This window comes from Elephantulus edwardii, unplaced genomic scaffold (genome assembly GCF_000299155.1).
Source record: "Elephantulus edwardii isolate Elephantulus edwardi_28Jun2011 unplaced genomic scaffold, EleEdw1.0 scaffold00085, whole genome shotgun sequence".
Classification (NCBI taxonomy): Eukaryota; Metazoa; Chordata; class Mammalia; order Macroscelidea; family Macroscelididae; genus Elephantulus; species Elephantulus edwardii.
Window position 1 is genome coordinate 5,580,905 of NW_006399835.1, and position 20,724 is coordinate 5,601,628.

A 20,724-nucleotide genomic window follows, 5' to 3' on the forward strand; every position below is an offset into this window, starting at 1 on the left:
GCCCTGACATGGACTTACTTAAATCCTTTTGCAGCTGTTGATACTTTTCCACTTCCCCTTGTAGTTTTTTCTGGATCAGCTCAGCCATGGTGGGGACGAAAATCTGCGAGGAGCGGGAGTCGATGTGAAACTCTGGAAGGTCCCGAGTTTCCCTGTGGGTCCGGCGGGCGAGCACAACACTCTTGCGAGGCTGCCGCTCAGGGCACCGCAGCCTGGCTCGGCCCGGGGTAAGGGTTCTATCCCAGTCCTCCAAAGGAAGGGCAAAACGAGAAACCGAGCCCCTCAACCGAAAGCCTACCTACTCACGCTGCCCCTTCAGGATTACTCAATTTCTGAGATCTTAAAGTTAAATATAGCATTGTTATCCTATTTGAACTGTTCTCATAATTTGAGTAGAGTGAGATAAACAGGTAGGAAGAATATTGGTTAAGAAATTATTTCAGAAATAGACAGAGAAAAATAATGGTATAAATTTAGGCAAGATCATTTGGCACAAATCAAATACATGCATAACTTAAAGAGCTAGAATATATTAGACTATTGTACTGATATATTGGAAGGAGGAGTGGCATCCACTTCCGTCATAGCTTGCCTCCGGAAACCCTACTAACATGGAGAGAGGATGAAAGGCACCCAAGTGTTGAGGACTCTCCTTCATAGGGTCGCTATGAGTCACCTGCGACTCGATGGCACTTAACAACAACAACAATTGTACTGATTAGTTATGTCAAAGAAGGACTGGCCTAGGGTTGCTTTTCCAAAGCTCTCAAGATATATTCATCACATTTCTTTTTCTGCAACGTGCTCTTCTCCATTTAGCACCCTCCTTCTCTGCTTTGTTCTAACTCCTATGGTGGTTCTCCAAGTGTAATTCTCTTACCAGAATATCAGCAGAAATTTATTAAAGAAGCAAAGTGCTGGGCCCTTTTCCCATAACAGTGAACTAGAAACTCTGGGCAGGGTCCAGATCTGTTTTTCACAACACTTCCAGGTAATTCTGACATACACTGAGGTTTAAGAACCACTATCCCTGAGCTTTCAGGGGATTTTATGGACTTCTGGTAGCATTTACCACTTAGAGGCCTGCACTGATAATGTTTTTCTGATGCAAATGTCTTATTTTTCTATTGAGAATAATGAACTCTTTGAACACTGAGCTTGAAACTCTCTGGTGTTTTCACCATAAAGTCTAGTATTATATATGATGTTTTATAGAAACCATATAAATGTGTCCTGTGTGTTCTAAAAGGTGTGTTTTTTAAAATTAATTTTAATTAAAATGTATAGAGACTTTGCATTCCATTCATTCATTGTTGCACTTTTCTCCCTGCCCACCCCTCTCCCCGCAGTTTGCTCTTCTTTTTGAAAAATAAAAGGAAAATTCTTTCATTGTTATACAATCCCTCCCCCCAAGTCCACTCCACTATGCAGCCTTCATTCTGAACTCCTGTCATGACAAAAATATAAAAGTTGTGTTTTATGGTAAAATCACTTCCTTTTATCTATCCAAGGATTTCACTACCCTCTCTAACTTCCCACACTTGACACCCAGGTACATTTTATTCATTCTTAAATCAATCTCTCAGTTTTTGTTACTAACGTTTAAAATAAATTTTTTGCTTTACACTGGTTTGTTTACAAAGTCAGTATACAGTTTTTCACAGCAGATCTTTCTCATTTCCTTTACCTTTCTCTCCCTCTACCCATCAAATTGTGCGACCCTATGACTACTCCCTACCCAAGTATCATCACCCTCTACTCCTACCTTCCCCACTTTGGATCCTCATACATGTTTTAGTAGTTATCTTTCTATTTCTACAATAATGATCTTATACCGTATTTGTCCTTAAATTATTTTATTTTCCCTCAAAATCTATTTTTAGATGTATGTTAACATAGTAATATGTAATATTATAGCCTTTCATCTTGATCATGTTTCCATGCTACCTACTATATCCCTAGGTTGAACGAATGACCATCGTGCTTAACAATGTGCATTTATAATGGATAATGTAGCATGTTATTTCAGATTTATTATTTCATTTAATCTCTGTAGCAACACTACTAAGTAGAGAGTATTCTGTTAATACTTTTTCCATCTCAAGTTAGTAACTGAGTCTTAGAGTGGTTAAATTACATTTCTGAAAACACAATAGTTAACAACTGAATACTAGAGCCTTTACTTAATTTACTCAATTATCTTGTTGCTTGCCTAACAGCACTGGAGAAAAGAATTTTTATCCTAAATTGTTGTTGTTATGTGCATTTGAGATGACCCTCTTGCATGTATTCAGAGGCTATAAATCTCACAGGAGATTGTTCTTTTTTTTTTTTTCCTGTGGAACAGCACTTAGTGGAGTTGAACAGCTTGTTCTTCAGTTCACACCCCAACTCCCTGTCTACAAGGTCACCAGAGCTCCCTATTCCTAAACTGTTGTATGTCATCCAGTCAGAACTAACTCTTAGTGGATCCTCTAGCTGGTTTTCAGAGGCAGGAAATAGCACAGGAGGACTTGCACATCTTTCTCTCACGGAACAGCTGGTGGATTTGAACTACATGCCTTCAGGTTGGCAGCACAGTTGCCAGAGCTCTCTAAACCTCAATTAGGGCAAGCTAATTCTGAATCTCATTTGTTCCACAATAAAATAATGTTCTTCATCACCCTTCTGGCTGGGGGGAAGTGGGAATCATAAGTAAGGCCTCACAATTTGGTGGTGGGGATGTGTGTGAAGGAAATGGGAAAGATCTGGTATGAAAAACAATGTATTCCAACTTTGTAATAAAGCAGTACAAAATAAAATTTAAAAAATTGCTGTTAAATCAAGTGATCACAGGCAAAGTCACGCGGACTTAGGAGCCTTTGTACTAGAATAGGCTGTATATCAAATGTGTGATAAAACTGATAAAAGTATTTTAGAATAGAACATCCTATTTAAGTTACAATTAATCCAATTATTTAAAATATTTATTTAAAGGGAAATCCTCATATTTTTATTAACATGGAAATCCTTATCTAGAAAGCTGTACTAATCTGCAATTTGCCCACCATGTAGTCTCTACAAAATTCATGATAGTGTAAAAAAGCTGAGGACTGCCAGAAGAAATCTACCCAAGACAGAGATATATAGGAAATTTATTGTGTGTTGCAAAATGGAGAAACGAGGGTCATATGCTATAAAATAGGGAGTATAACATATCATAAATCGGGGGGTAAACTTTCACGTTAGATATTTTCCAAGACAAAAGATATTACATGAGTGTCTTGCACTTGGGTGGAGATTTGGAATGAAATTCAAAGAAGCACTTGAAATGCAATTTAAAACATTAATAGCACTTACATAATGTTTCTAATAAGTTATAATTGGATACTGAATGTATATATTGAGCAACTTACAGTAAATATCAAAGATTGCTTGTTCTGAATATACAGTATTCTCGCCAGATGGTCCATAATACGTCACGGAGCAGGTGAATGGCATTTGTACGTCAGCTTTGGTCGCCTTGTATTCCAGTGATGAACTCATGGTAAAGAGCTGAGTTACTGGGTCCATTTGCTTATTAAAATTTATGTTCACCTCTAAGAAAAATGAAAAACAAAAAAACCCAACAAACAAACACAACACAAAACCCCCAAACAATAGCCCATTAATGATAGAATCTTTCAATGGAAAACAATTCTTAAACATCATAACATCATTGAAAAGTGGTTCTGTCCTTCTAACTATATTTTCTAAGAGGGAAAATTGACATCCTGTATGACAGAATGTCTTTTCAAAAGTATGGATCAGAAGCAAGGACATAAATAGAATCTTAGAATTCCACTTGCCACTCACCTTAATTAATTTCTAGAACATTCCATGTGCAAAAATAATTTTCTCTGTTTTTTATTCTGTGCAAGGGCTAAGATTGTATTTTTTTAAAATCATTTAATTCCAACGTCTATAAAGCATACAGTCAAGAGAGGGCACAGCATTGGATACAAGAGACTTTAGATACTAAGGGACAGCTAGACATGAGAAAGTAAAAACACATCATATGATTTTATTTTCCAATTTATACTTACCTCCTTCAAGGTGTTGCAGCACTTTTCCATTCCTGTACCATGTGAGGTTACCATATGGGTAACTATCCTTTGAAATACAGTCACCCAGCTGCAAAATAAAAATGGAATGCAACTACTTTATTTCAATCAATGGTCATGAATTTGTGCACTACAGACTCCTCAGGGAATTCTGGGTTATCACACAAGTTTCTTGATCCATTGCTTCTGCAAGTTTTGATTAAGGATAGAATGAATAAGGGATCTCTTATATAAGAATAAATGTATACACTTACAAATAAGGCCTTGCACAGGTTTAAATGTATAATCAATCTTGTCACTATTAATAAATCAAATTCATTTAGCAGTATTACCAAGTTATTTTTAACATTTCCAAAAAGGCATAAATGAATTAACATGGACTATTTTTAGGATTCAATACTAGTGCATTGAAGAATAATAGCAGTGCTAAAAATTGGGCTGCCTTTCCAAATTTGATTCTATGTCTTTCATTTTATATAATTTTACAGTCATCTATATTCTCTAGGAAGTTCTGGTAGCTTACTGGGCAAGCAGTTGAGCTTCTAACCCAAAGGCATGTAGTTTGAATCTGCCAGCTACTTCATGGGAGAAAAGAGTGTAATCTCCTCCCATGTGATTTATTGTCGGAGAACTCACTAGAGGGTCACCTATGAGTAGGTTCTATGCCAAAGGTACCTAACAACAACAGCAACAATATAATGCTACTACTTGCTTCAGAAACATTTTAACTTAAATATTACTTGTTGCTGCTAGGTGCCATCATGTGGACTATGACTCACAGAAACCCTATGAACAGTTGATCTGCACCTTGCCCTATCCTGTGCCAATCTAATAATTCTTATATGTTCAAGCCCGTTCTAGTTATGTGTCAATCTCTGTTAATATTTACTGTTATAATACTATGCTGTAACATCTAATATTATATTATTAAATATTTTCTCCCAAAATAAACAAAAATTTGGGTGTTTAAATGAGTGAAAAGAAATTTATTTTAGTCAATTGATATATGTAACATGTTCATATAGACAATTTCTGCCTCCCCTGACCCTTTTGATCCCTCTCTTTATTTTCTTTTTAACCCTCTCTTAATGTGAATTTTCAGTTGTGAACGTCCTACTCTATTAATTCAATATTCCAAACTCCAGCACAGCATCTGAAACTTGTCATGATCTGGCCTTTTTATATTTCCTCAAATTAATATCATCTGTATTTTCTTGACCATCCCCACTGTGTTTACCACAAGAATTTTCAACAAACTTGTAATTCTCACATATTATTTGATGTTTCTGAAAAACCCATGTTGACAATTACCTGGATAAAATCAACTCATCTTTCATGACTCCATTAAACACTCAATTCACTCAAACAAGAAATACTTAAGTTTTTTTTTTTTACTTACTTCTCCCTCTTCTCCCTTCAGGATGAACTCTACTTTCCTGTCTAAGCTGTACCTTGTGAATATTTTCTGAATGGAAACTGAAAAGTACTCATTTTTTTCCAGATGACGTGTATGTAGCCCATTTGTTATGGCATCTGTGGCCACACAAAGACACTTAATAGCAGACTAAGTAAAGGTACTTAAAATAAAACCAAAACCCACAAACAAAACCAACCAAGAAACAACAAAATGGTTCTTACCTGTTTTAGTTGCTCTGTTTCCAGAAATGGTGTTTTGCTTATAATTTCAGGCTTAGAGGGTTGTTCTAAAGTTAAGTAGAAAAAAATTCTAAGAATATATATGGAAGAGGAAGTTGTGAGCAATTCAATCTATAACACAATAATATATTTACCCAAAGCAGAAAAAGAAACAACAAAATAATGAGTAGATTTCTCATATATCCATAATTAATAAATTTGGTCATTCTACCCTTTCTAACTATTCTCTTTATTATTTTAAACATTGATTTCAGGCATATAACTCTTTGAAATTGTGACGCATACTCAATACCTTGTAAGTAGGAAACATAGATTTTATAGTGAAAGAGAAGTTAATTTTATCTCCAATTGATTACCATGTGCACTTTCTACCAACTCATTAGGTAAAAGTTACAATGTTCATGGATTAGAATCACCAGGAAACTTGTTTAAAATAAAGGTTTCTGAGCTCTACTAGGAATATTAAGTTAGAATATCTGGAAAGAAATCTATGATTTGTTTTCCACTTTATTTGCAAATTTTTTTAAGACCTTTCCAAGCACAATGAAGTGTATCACGAATCTAAATATATGGGAACTAGAAATCTATTAATAGATATAGAAGCTCAGGTCCAAAATGTATTATTTAAGTCATGTTAGGAAGCTACAACTATGAAAAATATTTGCTATTTGGAATCTGAGGAAGGGTGGAAAGAAATAAGTTTAATATAAAACATAAGCATAAATTTTAATAGAGACTTCAAAGAAAAAAAATATTAAAAATTGTGGCAGCAGCGTATGACTTAAAATGAACATCAGTTTCTAGTTTTTGTCATCCATAGATTTTACATTTTTTCATTTGTTCCAAAAATGAACGTATAGAAAATGTACACTGGCTCACTGCTATTCATGTTTATAAGCCTCATGGAGCAGATTGTATCTATGCTTATAGAAAGAAATTAAAAACAACCTAAACATCCTATTCTTTGTTTTATAGTCTCATTGCATATCAACTACCTCTAATTTTGCTTATCAAGTAAAGTGGAATTGGCTTCTGCATAATTATTACTCAATTCAATGTTATCTACTGAGCTATTAGTGATAAAGAAAATATCTTTGGATCAACAAAATGAAGACCATCACGACTGAAGAAGAAGAAGAAAAAAAGACAACTTTCTTCAAGTTAACATCTATGATTAGCTTCCCCATCAACAACAATTATGTTTTATGTTAGAAATTAGAATAATGAATAATAACAAATCCATTATGTGATGAATTTGTGCATTTTTAAGTATAAGGGGACCTATCTGCTATTCATTCTAGAAGCACAATTCTTAAAACAATTTTTACAAAGGTGATTTTCTAGTTTCCAAATACATATGCTATAAATAAAATAAAGATAAATAGCTTAAAAATGTATCGCTAAATTGAAATATAGCAAACCACAATAAAATCACCTTTACACAATCAAGAATTGACACTTGATTAACTGGGTTTTAAGAAACGGAAAGACAAAAAAAAAAAAAAAAAGAAATGGAAAGACCAAGCAACAATAGCAAAGGTCAACAGAGCAACAAACAACAAATGCTAGTGAGATGGTGGTGAGATTCGTATTCACTGCTGGTGGGAATGTAAAATGGTACAGCCACAGTGGAAGGCTGCCTGGCACTTTCTTAAAAAGGTGGAAAAAAACCCACCATTTGACCTAGCAATTCCACTACTGGGAATATATCTTAAAAAAACTAGAGCCACAACTCAAATAGATATATGCACACTCAAGCTTATTGCTGTGTTATTCCCCATAGAAAAGAGATGGAAGCAACCCAAGTGTCCAGCAACAAATGAATGGATATAAAAACTAAGGTATATTCACTCAATGGAATAATACACAGCATTGGAAAATGAAGTAATAAAATATTACGCAACATTGGAGAGCCGGATACTGGGTGAAATAACTTAGTCACAAAAGGATAAATACTGTTATAAAATAAGATAGACACTGGGCATTGGTAGAGAATGGGGAAAGAACACTGAATTAAATCAGATGAGGGCAACAAATTTCTGAAAAGAATATATGATTAAACATTATATTTATGACAACAATATGAAGCAAGGGGTGCATTGAGGAAGGGGGAAGAAAATGTACAACAGTGAATAAAAATGAAATTAAAACATTTTAAAAAATGAAAATTAAAGAAAAATTATTAAAGCTGACAAAAGGAACTGAAAACAGAGAATGGTTATTAAGAAACAGATGGTGTGGAGTTAAAGGCTCATATCTATTAATAAAACTCAATATGATCACTGTTATTGCTGTTATGTGTTATGTATCATCACCATTTTATGATAAATCAATAGCCATCATAGCCACTCTGAATTACTGATAAATGGAATACTCTATATAGACTAAATTACAGACTACTATTTTTGGAATAATATTGTTGCTGTTGTTGTTAAGTGCTGTCAAGTCGCAGGCAACTCATAGCAACTCTATGAAGGAGAGTCCTCGACACATAGAATAATATTAAGAAGTATTTATAGAATTCTGTTTACAATTCATGTTTTCAATGAATGGGAATAATTGTATAAAACACAATGTGAATCAAAGATAGTGTGAAACACAATGTATATGAATTTTGTAAGCAAATCAATACAAATTTTTTTTTTAAATCATGCTTTCAAAGCAAATATATCATGTATGTTTGGGATAGGACTGCATCAAATATATTTAGCTTCTCTTTTAGTAGTATCTATGTGCAGAGTAAAAAGAGATATTTGAAAACAATGAAAAAATTGTGCTGTAAATACAAAGGGTTGGTGGGCAATTTTGCCATGCTGTACTCATTTTTAATCTGCTAAAGTCATATATTACAAGAGTTGAGCCCATACTCACTTCTTCTCACCAAACATATGTGATTTTTTAATCAATGTACATAGTTATTAATAACATTACATAGTCTTTGGGTCTTATAAATATTTTCAAAAATTATTTTTTCATATCACAATAAAATAAAATTGCAGAAAAGCTAAAGAAACGTGTTTTGAAAATGTTTAAAGTTCAGTCCTCTAAATTGCAATTCTTATTCTATTTGGACATGGGATTTGGGGTGAGTAAACCTTTACAACCTATATGCAGAACAGATTATCCTGGAGGCTGGACTCTATGAGGAGAAATGTGGGGTCAAGATTGGTGGATGATTTATCAACATTCTGCATTATGCAGATGACACAACCCTGCTTACTGAAACTGAAGAGGACCTGCTGCAGAGGGTCAAGGACTGCAGCCTCCAATATGGATTGAGGCTCAATGTCAAGAAGACAAAGTTTTTCACCACTGGACCTACTGGCAGCATCAGGATGGACAGTGAAGAGATTGAGATTGTTTACAGCTTTAGTTTGCTTGGCTCCACAGTCAACACTCTTGGCACTAGTAGCCAGGAAATTAAAAGGCGCATTGCCATGGGAAAGTCTGCTGTTAGGGACCTCTCCAAAGTACTGAAGAGCAGTGGTGTCTCTCTGGAGACTAATGTGCGTTTGATACAGGCCATGGTCTTCACAATCACTTGTCATGCATCAGAGAGTTGGACAATGAACAAGGAGGATAGAAGGAGAATTGATGCCTTTGAGCTATGGTGCTGGAGAAGAGTACTGAGAATGTCATCGACTGCTAGGAAAACAGATTCGTCCTGGGAAGAGTTAAACCGGGTGGCTCCTTGGAGGCAAGGATTCTGAGGCTTCGTCTAACATACTTTGGACATGTTGTGAGAAGAGACCGGTCCTTGGAGAGGGACATGGGAGGGTGGAGGGACAGCGCAGGAGAGGAAGGCCCTCTATGAGGTGGATTGATTCAGTGACTGGGGTAATCGGGATGGTAGTGTCAGAGACAGTGCAATTGGCACAGGACAGAGCAGAGTTTAGGGCTGTTATACACAGGGTCGCTATGAGTCCCAAGCGACTCGACGACACATAACAACAACAATTTTCTTAAACTATTATTAACTCAAATTTCTGTTTCAAATCCTCTATATTAACTTAGTCTTTTTAAAATTTTTGCTCTTGTATTAAATTTTAATAATAAATGGGTATTATCTGGAGAACCATAAAAAGGACATGTACTATTTTAGCAAAATTGCATATTGATTTTAAAGTGTTTTAAAAAACCTTTATATGAATTATCTTAATATGATTCAAGAATTCATAACCAAATGTAGAATTGAAAAGAAAAGTAATGTTACAAATTCATTTATATTATTAAAGTAATTTGCAAGGACACAGATTTAGACAACTTGCTTCTGAGTATTAATAACTAAGTTTCTCTAAAATCACTTCTATTGAACATTTATCAAGTGGTAGAACCACACCTATTGATTTTTTTCCTTTCATGTTGACATGACTAGTTTAATTGAAGTAGCCAAGTGCTACATTATCATAGAGCCACACTGTAGAAGTTTAAAATTACAGAATATTTTTTTTCACATCTTAACACGTTGTAAGTCTGACTGTATAGGAGAGAGTAAGTTTGAGGACAGGAAACTGACATCCAGATTTCAAATTTTAACAGAGTATAATCTTATGACAGTTATAGCAATAACACACAATAAAACTCACATGACTCTTTCCCTTTTTAAAAACCAAATAGAGATAAGGTTTTTGCCAGCATATTTAAGATCTTGTCATATATAATCACAGGCTACATTTAATATTTGATATAACTTGAAATGTCTCATGAGATAGCAATCTTTTATTTACCACTTTTAGTTTCATATTAGCTGGAAGGAAATTGCAGTAAAGACACAGAGAGTTATCAGGAAGAAATACATTAAAATAGGTATCTCTTTAGCATTATCACCCAGGCTAGTGAATACTATTATCATTAGCTTTTGGAGAGACTAGAAACCAGCAACTTCCCTAAGTCTAAATCTATAAATGTTCTGGCACCTAGTTCACTTTTTCCACTAGGTAAGGATGTAGGAACAAATGTAAAACTGCTTTTCTATCAGGCAGTGTGCTAACATTACTATCAGAAACCAAACAGGTCAGCTCAATTTGAAATGGGAAGATAACAATGTAAGGTAGATGTTTCAGTGATTTTGATTGAAAAGTACTTCTCTCTGCACTTTGTGAGCATAATCCCTCATAAATCTTAAGATACTTTAAAGAAAACATTATTTGTGTAATCATGGCGTATTTCCCTTATGACATGGGAAATGGGCCTTAAATAAGATTCCACAGTGAAGATCTTATTGGCAAAATATGAAGCTCTGCTTCTCCATCCTGCTCCCTTGGAAAAGAGAACCCGTATCATTTATAGATGCAAGTTGAAGAACTCTGACAGGGTTATGGTAGGAGGGATGCTCCTTTCTGATTAAAAATTTTGTATCAAAATGAAAGATATCTAAAGCAAACACCGCCCCATCACCATGAGAAGCACAGACTATATGTACATGTGTTGTCTTCATTAGCTCTTGAAAAAGACCCTAATAACACGGAGAGAATACCCCCACTTAGATCAAAGTACTCTTTTTTATCTTGTTTCAGGCTGCTGGAGTGACTTGTCCAAGGTCAGAACACAGCAGGAGATTTAAAAGTGCTATGTGTCCTGAGGACCAGCTCAGTGAGTTTTCCATTACACCACAGCCGGCCCTCCGGCCCTCCGGGTCTCTGGTCCTCCAGGGCACCCATCTCGCCTCCAGGCCTTTTGCAGAAGCACTGCAGTGAATCTCTGGGAACTTTAAAAGGTCTTTTCTCACTTATGAATCATTTTATTTGCCTTGACTGTACGTTAAACACAATTAATGATCGATTTTGATGCCATTCAATTAAAAAAATTAAAAAACCAAAACCAAAAACCAACACCATGACTGGAGACAAAGTGGCACTTCTTTATATTTGGGCTGCTTTATGGGTATGCTTTCTTGTTTCAGAGATACTGCTTAACACTAAACAAACAAATCTGCATCACAGGTAACAGAGTACTCAGTTATGGCTTCTAGTTTAAATAAAAACAGTTTGACTTTGCTTATGAGGATGGTCCTATGCAGCAGTCTGTTCTGTGATTGGCCTGTATGAGCCATCTTGTTCTGCGGGAGGCGGTGCATGTTGCTAGGTGATTCACCAGAAGGAAACAGAGACCTGATTGATGAACCCAGCAACTGTTAAGTGACTGCAATATATACATGCAGAGAAGAAAAGTCTCCCTGTCACAGCTGCTGTTGGCTTTACAAAAATGACCTAAAGCAAATTCATTATTTTTATAACGGCAAAGCCCCTATATGCTCTTGCAAACACGGTCTTTATCAGGAGCTATGCTGTTCATTTTATTAAACTTGGAGGGTCTCACGATTTCTAGTATAAAACACTATTTTTCGAGAATGTGTAACTTGTCTATTTAAATTCCCCCTGGCTTAGAGCCTGGAATGCAAATTCCGTTTCTGAGAATCACTTTGTTTTCAGCATTCAAAAGAGAAGTGGATAGGGGGTGTGGGCGGTATGCGGGTGTGAGTTTGTTTTCGCACTCATAGAAATTCTCTGTACTCCAAAACAGCTTGCAAATTGTATTGAATTAGACCAACCGAAATTTTCCTTATCAGATTGTCACATGGCTGTTTTTAAAAAGAATATTTCCAAAACTCTCTAAAGAGATTCTTGCAAATAGAACAACTGGAATATTCTTAATATCCATGGATTCTATCTTCTTTAATTTTTTTATATTCTGTAATATTCATTGGAAAAAAGAAATCTGCCAATGTCAATATAATCATTAGAGTCACTAATAGAATTTTTTCTTACTGTGGTTCACTCTTGATGCTTGACTGTATTTAGGACATAATGGTCTATAATGAAAATATATTTTTGACTGCTCTTTTATTAGTCAGACTGTCCTTAGCAATGCATCATTATTCTTCCTAAAAACACCAAAATGAACTAAAAGGAAAAGCATATTGACCATGGACAAATACATGATGCATGATTTCTGGGGGGGGGGGTGTTGAATGATGATGGTATGACTGAAGGAGGTTCTTATTTCAATTCATAAGATGCTTGAGAAATGGATAGTTTTTGGAAACAGCCTTCTGAACTGAAAGGTAATCAAATGAAACATGTAATATGCTTTCACAAGGTTCTTCTGGAGAACAAAGGTTTCCTTTGATAGTATAAGTGCTCTTTGAATCTGTGTCATAGACCCATAGGAGCTTTGAAGTCCATATAAATACTTAAGGGGCAGTCCTACTTAGCTGCATGAGTTATTACAAGAGAAACTGGCTTAATCCGCTGTTACCTGCTGAAATTGGAAGGCCCTTTGGGTTTCTTTCTTTTCTATTTATTTTAATAACTTGGAGTTGCTGTCAAGTTATCAGAAAGCAGAAGGAAGTTGAAAGTGAGAACTTCTTCGTAATTAAAAAAGACAGACACCCTAAAAAAACTTTTGGGATCTATTTTTTCTCCTATAATTTCTAAAATTTCACGATGTAACTAAATGGGACTTTTTAAATTTTAATTTTAAAAGATAAAACACTGTAATTAGACCTTCTCAAATCATTCATTTGCATAGCTATTTGCACAGTAACGTGAACTATATATTATCATTAGGCAAAGTAACTTTCCCATAATGACTGCAGTAATTACTCCAAATTTTCTCTACAACTTTCTAATTTTTTTTACCCTAAAGATATAAGAATTTCATTACTTTAGGACAATGTTTTAAATAAAATACTTTAAAGAAAGAAATTTAAAAAAACATCGGAAGTGAGAAAGTAATTATATAAGCACTTAGTTTTAAATGGACATCCATCAGTTTAAGATTAAGTATCTACTTATACTTTGAATTTGTCTATTGTGGTTGTTTTTACATAGTAAAAATGTTAACTTCATATGATACACCGATAAACTATGTACCTAAGTATGTATTCTAGAACATACACATTAATGTCAGTGAAACTTTAGAGACTATGAGTTAGTCATAATTTAGAAGTACTCGTTTCTTGAGATACTTTATGTGACCAAACAGAAACTATTTTTTTAACTCGTCAGTGCACATCTCCTATTTAAATTCCGGGCTTTTTGTTTTCCTAGCTGACAGAATGCATGAGCAGAATGAAGATTTTATAAGAGGTCCTCTAACATAGATGCCGGCTGTGGAGCCGCTACAGAGCTCAGTCTTCTTTTTAAAGAACATTTTCTAGTACCAGCCATCAATCCCACTTATACTGTAGACTACTTACTGAACACCTTGACTACTGTAGGTGCCTCAAACAAGTTGTCCTCAGCTACTAACATGCACACAAATCTCTTTTCATCACTGATTCTTGCATTACTTATAGATAATGTGTAGTTTTCGGAGAGGCTCAATCGATCTTTGTATTCTGGTACATCGTCATAGTGCACACTCTTCTTGGCTGAGGATCGGAAGGCAATAAATACTGGGGAGCCATCGGACTTTTCCTAAAAAATTAAAATAATAATACATTTAAAAATAATACATTTAAAATACATATATTCAAATGTTTCCAGTTTATAGAAAAATGACATTTCCTTGGCCATATACGTCTACTGATTTTTGTACTTTTTTGTCCAAGAATAATTTTGCATATGAACTTCACATAGAATGCTGGTTATAGGAAATTACTTCTCTTGAGAAGAGAAGCTATCAGTTCTTTTATAGGTATTGGCATAAATGTGTGAAAGGTAAAGACAGAGCCATTGAGACCTGCACTTTTCTGGCATGTGGAGGACACAATTAGTGACTCCTGGAATGAATAAGAATTGGTCTCATGTTTAATATATATCAAAAAAGATAAAAACATATGGAAAAATGTACAAAATTATATGTGCACAGCCATTAGGGCGCAGCATAGTTTTGAGCTACAAATGTCTTTAAACCACAGACATTAAATATTCATATCTTGATGCTATAAGTGACTACTTTTACATATAACATAGTTTAATGAGTATTCACATAAAAGCAGTATAAGTCCTTGTAAAACAACTACATCCACTAAACAATGGATCCCAATTAATCACTAAAATCCATAGTTGAGCTATCTTATATATGAAACTTGGCACAAAAGCTTGCATAGAAAAGTTTATTATCAGAAGGGAATATAATTTGCATATACAATTATGTCAAGAGCAATAACCCATATAAGGCTTTTCTTTGTTGGCTCCCACAAAAATTCTAATAATCAAATTAATCTAAAATAATTAATAAGTTCTCAACTTACCTGACAAAGCCTTTGAGACAATAGAGTATGAGATATCACAGTATCGTCCATTGCAAATTTTAGGATACTTTGAAAGTTTAAGTTTTAAAAACAACATGAATATTGATCAGAAATTAATCTTGAAGAGTCCAAAAGTTTTAGTTGGGTGAATATCTAAATATTTCCATTTCATACCCATTCGAACCTTCCATTTTATCCTAAGTTTATGACACAAATCTTTCTCTTAAATCATTCCTTCATTAGGAGACAGGTTAAATTTTAGTATTCTGTCACTTAAGAAAAAAAAAATTGGGGGCACTTATTCACTTATCTAACAGCAATCATTTGTCAATTGTCATACTTTTGCTTTGAGCTTTTTATGCATTAAATGGAGATAGAGTTTGGGTAAATAACTGCACAAGATATTTGAGAGAGGATTAGGGTTTGAGCTCCCCAGACTGGCTCCACTATAATTACACTAAACTGCTCTTGATAGCTTCCATCTCTGCTGTACCAGGCACTATGGCAGAGGATGGTGAGTGGGAGACAAGTGTGGGCTTGGGAGGTCTGCCCTAGGGAGCTTGATTTCCATTCACAGTGAACCTGCAGTTTGACAATGCAGAAGCTGCTCCATCTACCCCTTTGTTTTTTCCAAGCCTTCCATTTGAATTTCAAGAGGTTATACAGAATGAGAGAATTTCTGCAAATCAAGGTTGCTTTTAGAGTACATTGTTATGAAGCATTTGCCTAACTGACAATTTGAAAATTTTCTTATTGTTTGGTTTCCAAAAGTACTGTGTCGCTTCAGTTTCGGTAAAAATTACTCTCCTGGTTGTAATGAGAATTTTCTATGATGACCAAGATTTACAATTTATTTGAAATTCACCTGCATTCAGTTTCTTTTGGCAGCAAGTTTGGTCCAGCAGGTAAATTACAAGACAGTTTCTTAGCTGGAATCTTGCAGATTCTAGCTGGCACACTAGCTTCAAACATTCTTAACTTCAAACTTTCTTAACAAGAAAGAATACACATTTACTCAGTTTAAACTAGCTAATTGGAGGAGAGTGCAGAGAAATAGTATGCAGTTTCTTCTCCTTCCTTTCCTTTCCCTTTATATGGATACTTATACAAACATTAAATCTTATGATTTCTAAGTCCTAGAGTTGTAGCAGCTTACATTTTTCAAACAATTACCACATGGCAAGCACTAGGTAAGCCTTTTCATAAGAATCGCTTTTTATACCCTTCTCAACAACACCATGAGAGTGATGTTATTATCCTCATTTTGAAGAAGAGAAACTGGAGATTGATTCACTGGGCCAGATTCTCACAGTGAAAATGGTGAAACCTGTTGGTCGGACTTGACAACATGTTTTGAAAGTCACTGTTCCACCTTAAGCACATTTTCCCAAGTGTGTTCTGAAGAATATTTACTCTTGGAGATATCTGAAGAAATAGTTTGCGTAATCAAGGACACTTAAGAAATTATTTAACCTGTGGCCCTCAGACAACTCTTAGTGTACTTAAACCTTTGAAAGCCTTAGCTATCTTGCAATAAAGAAACTTTTCAAAAATTATTTGACTATCAGAATCTTTTCTATGCAAATGCCTCTGAGCACTTTAAAGAGCTAAGGAAAGCTTGTTCTGTTCTAAATGAGATCAGTAACAGCTATTGTGTTCAAGGAAATATATTTCTACTTTAGCTGCCAATATACCATGGATCTCATGTGGTCTGGCATTATGAAACTGTGCCACAGAGATATCTTTCATTGGTTTTGGTAATTGAAAGGAGATGTTGTATTAGTCCTGGTTACCTAACTCTTCCACAACCAATTACAAAGATATTTATTTACCTTCCATTCCCAGAACCATTTGTACCTCCACAACTGAGAAAATGTTTCTATCTACAAGTAAAAGATAAACTCAACAATATAAAAATGTGAAAACAGACCTACCACATCAACAACATAGTTCTAAGGAAAAACAAACAAGAAAATATGAATAGTTTCACAATATTCACAGGTGTATAGGTACTTTGTTGTTGTTACATACCAAAGTCAAAACTGACTCACGGCTACCCACTAATAGGTTTTCAGAAGCTGTAAATCACCTAGGAGGAGAATGCCCATCTTTTTTTAGTGGTAGATTTGAACCATGTGCCTTTGGGTTGGTAGCACAACTCCTTATCACTAAGTCACCAGAGTCTCCAATGAAGGTACTTTTTTATCTTATCCTTCAATAGCCACAAATGCAAAGACCAGCATGTGGAAAGTCATCTTCCACTAAATTCTGCCCTATTGTCTACTAATTCCGGGCTGGACCTTGGATATCTCTCTGCCTTTAACATTTAACAGTAAAGCATAAATGAATATGACCTGAGAATTACATGCTTATTGAGTTAAGTCAAATATAGCCTTTTAAACTAAGATTTAGGAATGATTCCCTTGGAATACATAAGAGATTAATTCTACATGTCTACTTTTGTTCTTGCCATCACATTTTGCCAGTATGCTAATTTGAAAGTTGGAGGGGAAAAAAATTGTATTTCAAAATAATAGAAGCAATTAACCAAAGTCAAGGTCAGGTGAACTTACATATTTCCATTTTCCAAACATGAGATTCTGAGGTATGTCATGTCCACAAGGCATGGTAATGGTATCTCCATAGGCGGAATTTACTGTATATAGTCCAAGACCTTTAGAAACAAAGGAAAAGAGGGGGATAAAATTCTAAGTGTTTTCCTCAAGTAGCAAAACCATTTACACAGTCTTTTTTAATAACAACAACATATATATATTAGTTTATTTAAAAAATTGAATAAATTGTTTTTTCAGACCCAATTCTTCCAATTTCTCTTACCCTCCAACAATTTGTACAACCCCATGATTTAAAAAAATGATTAAAGCGTGTATTTACAGTCTTTTAAAATTTGAAAGTTTTATGACATATTTTCAAGAAAATCTCTAGCATTAATAGAATTTTAAAATCTAGCAAAACCATATCTGAATTTAAGTTTAAAAGAGTAAAGGGAAAAAAGGAGCAAAAAGATGATTACTTGTTGGTAGTATAAGTTCAATTAGATTTTTAAAAATGAAATAATGTTTACATTTCTGGTATGAAAATTCTACATAAAGAAGTGTTTATGAAATTATCCCACTCTACACTCTGAAGACACTCTAACCTAAATCACACTTTTCTATCAAAGCATAGAACATTTGTTGACTGTAGTTGCCCTTTTGTTAGAAAAAACACAAACAGAATATATCTAAATTAAGACAAAAATTCTTGCATGTAGCATACTTTTCTAATAATTGTGTCATGATATTTAACCAAGTTAGGCATTTAACTTGCTAAAAGTACTTTAAAACATCTCAAGTTTTTACACTTTATTTTGCTTAAATTATCTATAACATGTAATACTATACTAAAATTCTCTATCTCAAAATAAGTAAATACAGAATGTGAAGGAACTGATTTTAAACTTAGGACATTTTGCCCACCAGGTGGTGCTACAGTGCAAAGCTAAGGGACCATGCAGTCATAAATGAGACCATCTTTGACTTCCTGAAGAAACAGGATAGCATGGATACCAGCTCTCACTGTTGTCTATCAGGCACAAAATGTGCAAAAATTTTTATATATGATTAAAAGTACTTTTAAAAGATAATACAGTCTTATTTTACAATTCTGTCAATGGAGGAGAGTTTTTCTCTTTTAAGCAGGCATAACCAGTTTTCTGCATTTTTAATAGTAGTGAAATTTACCACACAATGTAAGTCAAGAAAATGTGATTCTCATTTATTCTTTGAAAAAAAGACCAACAATGGTCTTTATATACTCAAGTGCTACAATAAAATATAGTTCATTAATATTTACTCTTTGGTACTATCTACAAGAAGACATCAAACCCTTTTAGATATAAACGATAAAACAATAAATACCGGAATGACCTCTTCGTGTGGTTGCAAACATGCTGACTACTCACAATTGATAACATGCTGTATTTTACAGTTTACCACTTGTTTTCTTCAGTATTTTGGCTACTAATTGTGGCATTTCTACCATGTAATACACATTTCTAGGTCTGCCAAAACAAATTATTTTGTGATTTAATATTCTATTTTTTTTCATCAGTTTAAACCAAAGTATTAGAATATGTAAATAAAGCTAAAACTATCAGTTATTATAGCAGGAAATGAATCATCACTATTTGGATCCTTACTGTGTAAGTAAGTACACTTTCCCTAAACAACTGAGTATCCATTTGTTTACTTTTACGGTGGTTTGGGTGACACATTACAAAGATAGTTGGTTTTCCAGCAACCATTCATACATATTTTACTTTAGAACATTCATTACAGTATCTACAATGCAATCACACTTTTCTCACCTCCTTCCAAGGATCATTTCTATTAATCCTTATAGCCTAGCTCTTTCTTCCTTCAGGGCTGTGTGTCCTTGGGCAAATGCTGTCCATTTGACCTTGTACAGCTGGCTAATCTAACCAGTGAAAGCCTTCTTGGTGTTAGTGTTACTATACACTGTTGTCCGGTGCCTTGAGTTGAGTCCGACTCATACAGAGCTTATCTGTGAACCCTAAATTCTGTCCTAACATTCACCATCCTCATCATCCCCAATACACTTGAGCCCATTCCAGTTGTTGTACCAGTCCTCCTTGTTGAGGGTCTTCCTCTCTTTCAGCGGCCCTCTTCCTATATGAGCATGATATCCTTTTCCAAGGAATAGCCTCTCCTGTTATTGTTGCTGTGTACCCTCAAGTTGGAATCAACCAAAAGCTGACCATCAAGTGGGTTCTCAGAGGCAGAAAACCACATGGCAAAAGAATGCCAATCATTCTGCCGTGGAGCAGCCAGTGGATTAAAGCTGTACACTTTTGCACTGGCAGCACGATTACTACTAAGCCGCCAGAACTCTCTAGCTTCTCTTAGGGTTATCTAATGTTTAACTGGAAGTTGAGCCATGAGGATGGCGGTTGTTTCCATGACAGTTGTTTCCAGGTTCAAAATGTTCTTTTATGATTGACAAAAATATGAAATTTAGTTTATGTAACTAAGATATTAATGAGGTACATCTTTTGCAACACACAGGGAAATGAAAACATAAAAAAAAACCCCAACACCACCCTTCTTAAAAATTTAATGTTTGTTCTTTCTTATAGATTGGATGGTGATCAAATGATCACCAGTAATCCCCAAAAAAGGGAGAGGGGGGAAGAACAAAGTCTAATGTAAACACAGGAGCTCCGTTTCCATGTGGGATATCAAACTGACATCACTGAAAATCAGGAATCAGTTGGTAACACTGAAACATTTGGAAAACTGTCCCACAGGGTTTCCAGAGCAGTACAGAATATCACATTTTTCTCCCATAGAGCAGATGGCGGATTTGAATTTCTGATACTTTAGTTAGCAGCTGAAAGCTTTAACCACTGTGACATCAAGACTCCTTTATCTATGTTCCTGAGTGTGTAGTTTGAAATAGTCCTTGCTTAGTTATCTAGGTTTTTGCCAAAAAACAAATAAAAAGTAAAACCATTTTATAAAAGGTTCATGGTTAGAACCACAGTAGAAATGAAGTAGTATGTATGGTTTTGTGATTTGCGAATGCTACTAGGAATTAATTCTTATAGTCCTCATAATTATCATAAAGTGAAAAGCAGAGAGCTAGTCTTGAGAGTATTTGAGGGTTGGTAGTTTGGCTTCTTTAGTGACAATTTAAAATCCCAATTCAGGAAGGAAATTACAGAGAGGAATCTGAAGAGCTGAACAAGTAGGAGGAAAATTCGAT

The 20,724-nt window shown here is 34.8% G+C and overlaps 1 protein-coding gene across 2 annotated transcripts in view; it reads right to left on the reverse strand.

Moving 5' to 3' along the window:
- The window catches only part of ALCAM (activated leukocyte cell adhesion molecule), a 278,812-nt gene that overhangs the window by 47,088 nt on the left and 211,000 nt on the right, over positions 1–20,724 (reverse strand). Inside the window, exons 2-6 of one of the 2 annotated variants that reach the window (XM_006890002.1) lie at positions 17,511–17,611; positions 13,939–14,158; positions 5,721–5,785; positions 4,065–4,152; positions 3,396–3,578 (exon numbers count right to left, since the gene is read on the reverse strand). In XM_006890002.1, coding sequence (XP_006890064.1) covers positions 3,396–3,578; positions 4,065–4,152; positions 5,721–5,785; positions 13,939–14,158; positions 17,511–17,611 — 657 coding nt within the window. Of the gene's footprint in view, positions 1–3,395; positions 3,579–4,064; positions 4,153–5,720; positions 5,786–13,938; positions 14,159–17,510; positions 17,612–20,724 lie in introns of those variants that run through there. The other variant, XM_006890003.1, reaches the window with a different exon arrangement.